This window comes from Oncorhynchus clarkii, chromosome 25, assembly GCF_045791955.1.
Source record: "Oncorhynchus clarkii lewisi isolate Uvic-CL-2024 chromosome 25, UVic_Ocla_1.0, whole genome shotgun sequence".
Lineage (NCBI taxonomy): Eukaryota > Metazoa > Chordata > Actinopteri > Salmoniformes > Salmonidae > Oncorhynchus > Oncorhynchus clarkii.
This window is the reverse complement of record NC_092171.1, coordinates 24909065-24921139: the sequence shown is the minus strand read 5'-3', so window position 1 is coordinate 24921139 and position 12075 is coordinate 24909065. Positions and strand designations below refer to the sequence as shown.

General features: G+C 45.2%; 1 protein-coding gene across 1 annotated transcript; it reads right to left on the bottom strand.

Moving 5' to 3' along the window:
- Window positions 1-1198: 1198 nt before the first annotated feature.
- On the bottom strand, window positions 1199-1699 carry LOC139383602 (uncharacterized protein DR_0269-like). Its single transcript, XM_071128163.1, has one exon. The coding sequence runs from the start codon at window positions 1697-1699 to the stop codon at window positions 1199-1201; it is 501 nt and encodes a 166-aa protein (XP_070984264.1).
- Between the last annotated feature and the right edge of the window lie 10376 nt (window positions 1700-12075).

The following is a 12075-nucleotide window of genomic DNA, read 5'->3' as shown; positions in this document are numbered from 1 at the left end:
CAGAAATGGTTTGTCGGGAGCGATGTGAAAGAACTTGACTAGCCTGTACAGAGCCCTGACCTCAACCCCACTGAACACCTTTGTGATGAATTGGAACACTGTCTGCGAGCCAGGCCTAAATCACCCAATGCTCTTGTGGCTGAATGGAAGTCCCCTCAGCAATGTTCCAACATCTAGTGGAAAGCCTTCCCAGAAGAATGTGGGCTGTTATAGCAGCAAAGGGGGGACCAACTCCCATGATTTTGGAATGAGATGTTTGACGAGCAGATGTCCACATACTTTTTGATCATGTAGTGTACCTTCTTATAGCCAATGCAGCTGAGCCCAAGAAAGGGTCATTTACTACAGTACTATGACCACTCTGGACCAGGTCAGGGCCGTGTGTCACAGTTTGTAAACCACTTCACAGGCATCAAGGAACCCAAGGTCACAGTGCAATTTACACCAGCACTAACATAATCTGTAGTAACGCCCTATTTGACATGTGGCAATGGAAGAGCCCACTGGTTCATGTAATGAAGTTGTGACTGGTATCTCTGTTGGGGGTTCCTCTACTCTGCTATGAGGCAGAGATTGGCTGTTGTAGCTTGTTTGGAGGAAATCTGTATCCTTCCCTGCAAGTCAATATGGAGCGCTGGCATAGCTATATTCCCAGGAACAATGTCCTGGGAATGTGATATCAAATCATAGCTAGGGCATTCTGGAGAGGGGGAGCTGGGATTGAGTATGGTGATTTTAGTGAGGGAAATTTGTAGCATACAGATACATTCTTGCATACTCAGCTATGCAAGTCCACATACACAGGAAGACATAATGCTTCAACTCGCACACACACTCTTCCTCATACACACAGTGTACACATGCATGCACACACACACACACACACACACACACACACAGAGGTCCATAAGGAGTAGAAGTGGGTCACTGTGGCTCTTCTTTTTCTCTCTCAAAGCCTCTCAAATCCCATCTATCTCAAAGCCCATCTCCCTTCTTCTTTCCCCCTCTATCCCCCATCTCCTTCTTTCCCCCTCTATCCCGGTCTCCTCCTTCTTTCCCCCTCTATCCCAGTCTCCTCCTTCTTTCCCCCTCTATCCCCGTCTCCTCCTTCTTTCCCCCTCTATCCCCGTCTCCTCCTTCTTTCCCCCTCTATCCCCGTCTCCTCCTTCTTTCCCCGTCTCCCTTCTTCTTTCCCCCTCTATCCCCCGTCTCCCTTCTTCTTTCCCCCTCTATCACCCGTCTCCTTCTTTCCCCCTCTATCCCCCGTCTCCTTCTTTCCCCCTTTATCCAAGTCTCCCTTCTTCTTTCCCCCTCTATCCCCCGTCTCTTTCATTCCCCCTCTATCCAAGTCTCCCTTCTTTTTTCCCCCTCTATCCCCCGTCTCCTTCTTTCCCCCTCTATCCCCCGTCTCCTTTTTCTTTCCCCCTCTATCCCGTCTCCTTCTTTCCCCCTCTATCCCTCGTCTCCTTCTTTCCCCCTCTATCCCCCGTCTCCTTCTTTCCCCCTCTATCCCCGTCTCCCTTCTTCTTTCCCCCTCTATCCCCCATCTCCCTTCTTCTGACCCCCGTCTCCTTCTTTCCCCCTCTATCCTCATCTCCCTTCCTCTATCCCCCAACTCCTTCTTTCCCCCTCTATCCCCCATCTCCCTTCTTCTTTCCCCTCTATCCCCCGTCTCCTTCTTTCCCCCTCTATCCCCCATCTCCTTCTTTCCCCCTCTATCCCCCGTCTCCTTCTTCTTTCCCCCTCTATCCCCATCTCCCTTCCCCCATCTCCATCCCCTTCAGTGGATTTTCCCTTTAAAACATTCTCATCTCCACCAGGGTTTTAAGCTGTCATTAACAGTCAATCAAATAAGTGACTAACCCCTCCACACGTTGACCCACCGGCTCCCAAATAACTCACACCACTTGTTCCTAGACATAGAATTGCCTGTTGTGGGTGGCCACACCCTATCCTGTGTAGGTGTGTACAGTTAAACACACGTATAAACAGGTTTTCCACTCCCACTCCCACACACAGACACTGACCCAGATTCCCTCACACACAGGTTCACAGACATACACATGCACAGTTGCAAACACAGACCATTGCATTATTTTTTACTTTCTGTAGGCGGGGACAGAGTAGAGAGGGATGGATGGAGAACTGCAGGAAGAGAGCGGGAGATGGAGAAAAAGAGAGAGCGAGGGATGCATGCTGGCTGTGGATAATGAATGATTACTCCAGCGTGGCTGACATTGCACACCACAGGAACCCAAAGGCAGAGAAGGGGGGATGAGAGGATGAGAGGAGGATGGGAGCGGCGATTTAGAGTTGAGCAGCTGTTCTGCACCTCGCCTCACATCTGCCAAGTCACTGTGGGCAGGGCGCCGAGGTGACTTCTACACTACAGTACACCTTCCCCAATCACACACATACATATACTTACACATTCACGAACGCACCGGTGACACCCACTAATCATTTATCAGAGAAGTCATGGAGCCTAACATCTAAAGTTATTTTTATCTTGTGTTCTTAGACATAACAAAACTATTAACCAGGAATACTACATTAGCATGAAACCTGATTGTAAAATTATTATGGTGTAGTTGGTATAGTTATAGCATAGATTAAGATGTACAGGCTGTTCACCACTCTGTATAACATTATCACTTAGAGTACACAGACAACCAAAATAATGACAAGCCCCCCAAAACATTATCCATGAAAGCGAAAATCCCTGAACCTAAAAGCCCAGATGGAAAGCATTAGGAAACCACGTGACAAAAACACCTCTGAGGCACAGGCAGATAATATCCTCCTGCAGTTAGGAACAATCATTTGTTCAAATTCCTCTCCCAGGAAACAGAAATACCATTACCGAGAAAGGCGAATAGCCGTAATGAGAGAGAAAGAGGTACAACCCCTCACCTGTAGGTGTTAGGTGTAATCGCGTTGGTGGAACATTGGGCAGGTTGCCAGTTTAGATAGTGGCCTGCGGGCAGGGTTGCCACCCAGCTCTGAACTAAATGAGGTCCTCAACTGGCTGACTGGAATCTAATGCATCATAGCTGATGACTCAACTTGCGTCTCCTTCAAGTGCTTAATATTGTACCTCGTATGGTATATTTATTTTTTAACGTGTCAATGAAGATAGAAACCACACACACATAATCCCACACATGCCAAAGAGTGAGAAACTACATTACTTTAGCGGTGAAACTTCATTGCTTTCATATAATCCGTATAGAATGAAATGACAACATCTGAGTTAAAATTGTAGCAATATTTCACTATATTTGTCCAAAAAGAACAATGTTTTTTTTTATCTTGGGCAAAATAGGACAATGCTAGTCTACAGTTGAAGTCAGAAGTTTACATACACTTAGGTTGAAGTCATTAAAATTCATTTTTCAACCACTCCACAAATTTCTTGTTAACAAACTATAGTTTTTGGCAAGTCGGTTAGGACATCTACTATGTGCATGACACATAGTAATTTTTCCAATAATTGTTTACAGACAGATTATTTCACTTATAATTCACTGTATCACAATTCCAGTGGGTCAGAAGTTACACGAAGTTGACTTTGCCTTTAAACAGCTTGGAAAATTCCAGAAAATTATGTCACGGCTTTAGAAGCTTCTGATAGGCTAATTGACAACAATTGAGACAACTGGAGATGTACCTGTGGATGTATTTCAAGGCCTACCTTCACACTCAGTGCCTCTTTGCTTGACATCATGGGAAAATCAAAAGAAATCAGCCAAGACCTCAGAAAAACAATTGTAGACCTCCACAAGTCTGGTTCATCCTTGGGAGCAATTTCCAAATACCTGAAGGTACCACGTTCATCTGTACAAACAATAGTACACAAGTATAAAAACCATGGGACAATGCAGCCGTCATACCGCTCAGGAAGGAGACGCGTTCTGTCTCAGAGAGATGAACGTACTTTAGTGCTAAAAGTGCAAATCAATCCCAGAACAACAGCAAAGGACCTTGTGAAGATGCTGGAGGAAACAGGTACAAGAGTATCTTTATTCACAGTATAACGAGTCCTATATCAACATAACCTGAAAGGCCGCTCAGCAAGGAAGATGCCACTGCTCCAAAACCACCATAAAAAAGCCAGACTACATTTTGCAACTGCACATGGGGACAAGGATCGTACTTTTTGGAGAAATGTCCTCTGTTCTGATTAAACAAAAATAGAACTGTTTGGAAATAATGACATCGTTATATTTGGAGGGAAAATGGGGAGGCTTGCAAGCCGAAGAACACCATCCCAACCGTGAAGCCCAGGGGTGGCAGCATCATGTTGTGTGGGTGCTTTGCTGCAGGAGGGACTAGTGCAAGTCACAAAATAGATTGCATCATAAGGGAGAAAAATTATGTGGATGTATTGAAGCAAAATCTCAAGACATCAGTCAGGAAGTTAAAGCTTGGTCGCAAATGGGTCTTCCAAATGGACAATGACCCCAAGCATACTTCCAAAGTTGTGGCAAAATTGCTTAACTTCTTATGGCTGCAGGGGCACTCTTGAGTAGCTTGGATGAAAGGTGCCCAGAGTAAACGGACTGCTCCTCAGTCTCAGCTGCTAATATATGCATATTATTATTAGTATTGGATAGAAAACAGTCTGAAGTTTCCAAAACTGTTTGAATGATGTCTGTGAGTATAAAATAACTCATATTGCAGGCAAAAACCTGAGAACAAATCCAAACAGGAAGTCAGAAATCTGAGGTTGGTATACAATATATTCAACCCATTCCCTATTGAAATCCCCTTGGTATATGAATGAAGAGTCACTTCCTAGGGCTTCCACTAGATGTCAACCGTCTATAGCAATTTGAATGAGGCTTCTACTGTGTTGTGGAACTGAATGAGAGGGGAATGAGTCAGACTACTGGCAGAGAGCCAGTTCCAGGTCACGCACATACCGCATGATATCTTCCTGCGTTCCGTTCCTCCTCAAGACACAAAGGAATTCTCCGGTTGGAACTTTATTGAAGATTTATGATAAAAACATCCTAATGATTGATTCTGTACTTAGTTTGAAATGTTTCTTCGACCTGTAATATAACTTTTTGAAGATGTTGTCCGAAAAAAGCACCAGCGTTTGGATAGGTGTACCAAACTCGCTAACAAAAGTAGCTAATTGGACATAAATAACGGACATTATCGAACAAATCAAGCATTTATTGTTGACCTGGGATTCCTGGGAGTGCATTCTGATGAAGATCATCAAAGGTAAGGGAATGTTTAGCATGTAATTTATGGTTTATGTTGACTACAACATGGCGGCTAATTTGACTTGATTGTTCTGAGCGCAGTCTCAGATTATTGCATGGTTTGCTTTTTCCATAAAGTTTTTTTGAAATCTTACACAGCGATTGCATTAAGGACAAGTATATCTATAATTCCATAACTTGTATTATCATCTACATTTATGATGAGTATTTCTGTTGAATCGATGTGGCTATGCAAAAATCACTGGATGTTTTTGGAACTAGTGAATGTAACGCGCCAATGTAAACTCAGATTGTTTTATATAAATATGAACTTTATCAAACAAAACATACATGTATTGTGTAACTATGAGTCCTATGAGTGTCATCTGCTGAAGATCATCAAAGGTTAGTGATTCATTTTATCTCTATTTGTGCTTTATGTGACTCCTCTCTTTGGCTGGGAAAATGGCTGGTTTGGTGTTGACCTAACATAATCGTTTGTGGTGCTTTCGCCGTAAAGCCTATTTGAAATCGGACACTGTGGTGGGATTAACAACAAGACTACCTTTAAAACGGTATACGATACATGTATGTTTGAGGAATTTTAATTATGAGATTTCTGTTGTTTTGAATTTGGCACCCTGCACTTTCACTGGCTGTTGTCATATCATCCAGTGAACGGGATTGCAGCCCGAAGAGGTTTTTAAGGACAACAAAGTCAAGGTATTGGAGTGACCATCACAAAGCCCTGACCTCAACCCTACTGAAAATCTGTGGGCAGAACTGAAAAAGTGTGTGCGAGCAAGGAAGCCTACAAACCTGACTCAGTTACACCAGCTCTGTCAGGAGGAATGGGCCAAAATTCACCCAACTCACTGTGGGAAAGTTGTGGAAGGCTCCCCAAAACGTTTGACCCAAGTTAAACACTTTAAAAGGCAATGCTACCAAATACTAATAGAGTGTATGTATACCTATGACCCACTAGGAATGTGATGAAAGAAATAAAAAGCTGAAATAAATCACTCTCTCTACTATTATTCACATTCTTAAAATAAAGTGGTGATCCTAACTGACCTAAAACAGGGAATTTCTACTAGGATTAAGTGTCAGGAATTGTGAAAAACTTCAATTGTACATATAAGACAGACCTACTGCTACACCTGCAGCTCATTAGGTTAACTGGAGTCATCTCGTTTTCACTGCAAATCTTCTTCTTAATTCCTTCATCGACACAATTAAATTCAAATCACATTTTATTAGTCACATGTGCCGAATACAACATTTCACCTTACAGTGAAAGCCCCTAACCAACAATGCAGTTTTAAAAATACAGATAAGAAGAGATAAAAGTAACAAGTAATTAAAGAGCAGCAGTGAAATAACAATAGCGAGACTATATACAGGGGGGTACCGATTCAGTGTCAATGTGCGGGTCACCGGTTATTTGAGGTAGTATGTACATGTAGGTAGAGTTATTAAAGTGACTATACATAGATGACAACAGAGAGTAGCAGTGGTGTAAAGGGGGGGTGGCCAAATAGTATGGGTAGCCATTTGACTAGATGTTCAGGAGTCTTATTGCTTGGGGGTAGAAGCTGTTTAGAAGCCTTGTGGATCTAGACTTGGCGCTCCGGCACTGCTTGCCGTGTGGTAGCAGAGAGAACAGTCTACAACTAGGGTGGCTGGAGTCTTTCACAATTTGTAGGGCCTTCCTCTGACACTGCCTGGTATAGAGGTCCTTGATGGCAGGAAGCTCGGCCCCAGTGATGTACTGGGCCGTTCGCACTACCCTCTGTAGTGCCTTGGGGCCGGAGGCCGAGCAGTTGCCATGCCAGGCAGTGATGCAACCAGTGCTCCCGAAAGTGTAGCTGTAGAACCTTTTGAGGATCTGAGGACCCATGCCAAAACTTTTCAGTCTCCTGAGGGGGAAAAGGTTTTGTCATGCCCTCTTCACGACTGTCTTGGTATGCTTGGACAATGTTAGTTTGTTGGTGATGTGGACACCAAGGAACTTGAAGCTCTCAACCTGCTCCACTGCATCCCCGTCGATGAGAATGGGGGCGTGCTCAGTCCTCTTTTACCTGTAGTCCACAATCATCTCCTTTGTCTTGATCATGTTGAGGGAGAGGTTGTTGTCCTGGCACCACATGGCCATATCTCTGACCTCCTCCCTTATAGGCTGTCTCGTCGTTGTCGGTGATCAGGCCTACCACTGTTGTGTCATCGGCAAATTTAATGATGGTGTTGGAGTCGTGCCTGGCCATGCAGGCATGAGTGAACAGGGAGTACAGGAGGGGACTGAGCCCATACCCCTGAGGGACCCCTGTGTTGAGGATCAGCGTGGCAGATGTGTTGTTACCTACCCTCACCACCTGGGGGCTGCCTGTCAGGAAGTCCAGGATCCAGTTGCAGAGGGAGGTGATGAGCTTTGAGGGCACTTATTGATGAGCTTTGAGGGCAATATGGTGTTAAACGCTGAGCTGTAGTCAATGAATAGCATTCTCACATAGGTGTTCCTTTTGTCCAGGTGGGAAAGGGCACTGCGGAGTGCAATGGAGATTATATCGTCAGGGGATATGTTGGGGCGTTATGCAAATTGGAGTGGGTCTAGGGTTTCTGGGATGATGGTGTTGATGTGAGCCATGACCAGCCTTCCAAAGCCCTTCATGGCTACAGACGTCAGTGCTACGGGTCGGTAGTCGTTTAGACAGATTACCTTAGTGTTCTTGGGCACAGACTCGGACAGGGAGAGGATGAAAATGTTTGCGAAGACACTTGCCAGTTGGTCAGTGCATGCTCGCAGTACACGTCCTGGTAATCCGTCTGGCCCTGTGGCCTTGTCAATGTTGACCTGCTTAAAGGTTTTACTCACATCGGCTGCGGAGAGCGTGATCACACAATCTTCCGGAACAGCTGGTCCTCTCATGCATGTTTCAGTGTTATTTGCCTCGAAGCGAGCCGAGAGGTAGTTTAGCTCGTCTGGTAGGCTCGTGTCACTGGGCAGCTCTCGGCTGTGCTTCCCTTTGTAGTCTGTAATGGTTTGAAAGCCCTGCCATATTCAACGAGCGTCGGAGCCAGTGTAGTACGATTCAATCTCAGTCCTGTATTGACACTTTGCTTGTTTGATGGTTCATTGGAGGGCATAGTAGGATTTCTTATAAGCTTCCGGGTTAGAGTCCCGCTCCTTGAAAGCGGCAGCTCTAGCCTTTACCTCAGTGTGGATGTTACCTGTAATCCCTGGCTTCTGGTTGGGGTATGTACATACAGTCACTGTGGGGATGACGTCATCAATGCACTTATTGATGAAGCCGATGACTGATGTGGTATACTCCTCAATGCCATTGGAGGAATCCCGGAACATATTCCAGTCTGTGCTAGCAAAACAGTCCTGTAGCTTAGCATCTGCTTTCTCTGACCACTTTTTTACTGATCTAGTCGCTGGTGCTTCCTGCTTTAATTTTTACTTGTAAGCAGGAATCAGGAGGATATAACTATGGTCAGATTTGCCAAATGGAGGGCGAGGGAGAGCTTTGTATGCCTCTCTGTGTGTGGAGTAGAGGTGGTCCAGAATTATTTTTCTCTGGCTGCACATTTACCATGCTAATAGAAATTTGGTAAAACGGATTTAAGTTTCCCTGCAATTAAAGTCCCAGGCTATTAGGAGCGCCGCCCCTGGGTGAGCGTTTTCTTGTTTGCTTATGGCGGAATACAGCTCATTCAATGCAGTCTTAGTACCAGCCTTTGACTGTGGTGGTATGTAAACAGCTACAAAGAATACAGATGAAAACTCTCTCGGTAGGTAATGTGGTCAAGTATTAGGTTTTCGAACATCCCTCAATCAGCCAGTGGTTCACACCTCTCCACTTCAGTCAATGGTCATTGTATCCACCAAAGACAAAAGCAATAGGCAATAAAGTGAAAAGTGTTAGCGTACTGTATGCCTGGGGACTGGAACATTTCTGATAGGGCTTTACTCCCTCTAGTGGTAAACTATACAACTCTCCTCCAGCCCTTGGGCATACAGTATAATAAATCAACCCCAAGGACCTCTGTCTCTCTGCACTGGGTTTGAAGTTCCTTTTCCTCAGAGACCAAATTCGATCTGGGGAAACCAGGTACAGATGGGTGCCCATATACAAATAGTCTCCTGACACCCTGGTTAGTAGCTAAAATCTAGCAGGCGATCAAAGGGCAGCTGAGATGAGGACAGGGTCAGGTTTAGCTCGAGCATTGTCGTGAACTACCTGAAATAAAATGTGCTAGTGTGCATTGGGAGAGGAGAGGCTGCAGCAGACCCATCAGCCTTGAAACAGGCTTAGGCTCCATCATGACAAGGCAGGGATCAGGTGGGTTATTGGGAGGTTTTTAGGAAGGATGGAATGGAGGAGAGAGGATGATTCAGTGGCTGTAGAAAATACACACAGTACAATACAATCAATGCCACTGTCAAAATGTCCCTATGGAGGGATTCCAGGGTCAGAGGCTGGTGGGAGGAGCTTCAGGAGAACCCACTCATTGGCTGGAATGGTATAAATGGAACGGTATCAAACATATGGAAACCACGTTTGACTCCATTTCCATTTATTCCATTCTAGCCATTACAATGAGCCCACCCTCATATAGCTCCTCCCACTAGCCTTCACTGTTCAGGCTTAAGGAATGCTTCTATACAGGGATATACACTGCTCAAAAAAATTAAGGGAACACTAAAATAACACATCCTAGATCTGAATGAATGAAATATTCTTATTAAATACTTTTTTCTTTACATAGTTGAATGTGCTGACAACAAAATCACACAAAAATTATCAATGGAAATCAAATTTATCAACCCATGGAGGTCTGGATTTGAAGTCACACGAAAAAATCAAAGTGGAAAACCACACTACAGGCTGATCCAACTTTGATGTAATGTCCTTAAAACAAGTCAAAATGAGGCTCAGTAGTGTGTGTGGCCTCCATGTGCTTGTATGACCTACCTACAACGCCTGGGCATGCTCCTGATGAGGTGGCGGATGGTCTCCTGAGGGATCTCCTCCCAGACCTGGACTAAAGTATCCGACAACTCCTGGACAGTCTGTGGTGCAACGTGGCGTTGGTGGATGGAGCGAGACATGATGTCCCAGATGTGCTCAATTGGATTCAGGTCTGGGGAACGGGCGGGCCAGTCCATAGCATCAATGCCTTCCTCTTGCAGGAACTGCTGACACACTCCAGCCACATGAGGTCTAGGATAGTCTTGCAGTAGGAGGAACCCAGGGCCAACCACACCAGCATATGGTCTCACAAGGGGTCTGAGGATCTCATCTCGGTACCTAATGGCAGTCAGGCTACCTCTGGCGAGCACATGGAGGGCTATGCGGCCCCCCAAAGAAATGCCACCCCACACCATGACTGACCCACTGCCAAACCGGTCATGCTGGAGAATGTTGCAGGCAGCAGAACGTTCTCCACGGCGTCTCCAGACTGTCACATGTGCTCAGTGTGAACCTGCTTTCATCTGTGAAGAGCACAGGGCGCCAGTGGCGAATTTGCCAATCTTGGTGTTCTCTGGCAAATGCCAAATGTCCTTCACAGTGTTGGGCTGTAAGCACAACCCCCCCCCCCTGTGGACGTCGGACCCTCATACCACCCTCATGGAGTCTGTTTCTGACCGTTTGAGCAGACACATGCACATTTGTGGCCTGCTGGAGGTCATTTTGCAGGGCTCTGGCAGTGCTCTTCCTTGCACAAAGGCGGAGGTAGCGGTCCTGCTGCTGAGTTGTTGCCCTCCTACGGCCTCCTCCACGTCTCCTGATATACTGGCCTGTCTTCTGGTAGCGCCTCCATGCTCTGGACACTACGCTGACAGACACAGCAAACCTTCTTGCCACAGCTCGCATTGATGTGCCATCCTGGATGAGCTGCACTACCTGAGCCACTTGTGTGGATTGTAGACTCCATCTCATGCTACCACTAGAGTGAAAGCACCGCCAGCATTCAAAAGTGACCAAAACATCAGCCAGGAAGCATAGGAACTGAGAAGTGGTCTGTGGTCCCCACCTGCAGAACCACTCCTTTATTGAGGGTGTCTTGCTAAATGCCTGTAATTTCCACCTGTTGTCTTTTCCATTTGCACAACAGCATGTGAAATGTATTGTCAATCAATGTTGCTTCCTAAGTGGACAGTTTGATTTCACAGAAGTGTGATTGACTTGGAGTTACATTGTGTTGTTTAAGTGTTCCCTTTTTTTTTGGAACAGTGCACAAAAAAATGAAGGGAGGAATGGAGGGGAGAGGAGGAGGATTCAGTGGCTGTTGGAGGAGAGAGTTACAACAGGAGAGTCCCGCTCTGGAGATGTTTTATGGGGTACTTAGTTACCCTCTCGGGCAGTAAAGGTATATCATGTATTTCTACATCACTACCGTTCCCCACTCCCCTGCTTGTCAAAAAGACGACATCATTCATTTTGGATTTAAAGCACTATTAGTGGGTGGGTGAGAATGGGAGGATAATTTTGATGCTATGAAGACAAATTACACAAATGTAAGACTTCATCTGGGAGTCTGGATTAGCGTTCCGTCCGCATTGCTGTTCCATTGTTGAGAGATTTAATTACTATATACACTTCTCCAGATGTGGTCTGTGGAATAACATGGATAATTCATGTGAATAGCATCACTAGAAACTTCCTCAATAGTTGAATCATGTTAATTATATTTGCCCAAAATCTGAGTATTACATTTCAGTAATTTAGCACTCTCTTATTGAGAGCGACTTACAGTTAGTGCATTACTTTTAAGATTGATATGTGGTTGTCCCACCTAGCTAAGGCATAGCAAGTGCAGCAGAGCTTGAAAGGGGGAAATTAATAAAAGT

Excerpts from the sequence above, each read along its gene's own strand:
- LOC139383602 (XM_071128163.1), bottom strand. The coding sequence starts at position 1,699 with ATGGGGGATAGAGGGGGAAAGAAGGAGACGGGGGATAGAGGGGAAAGA.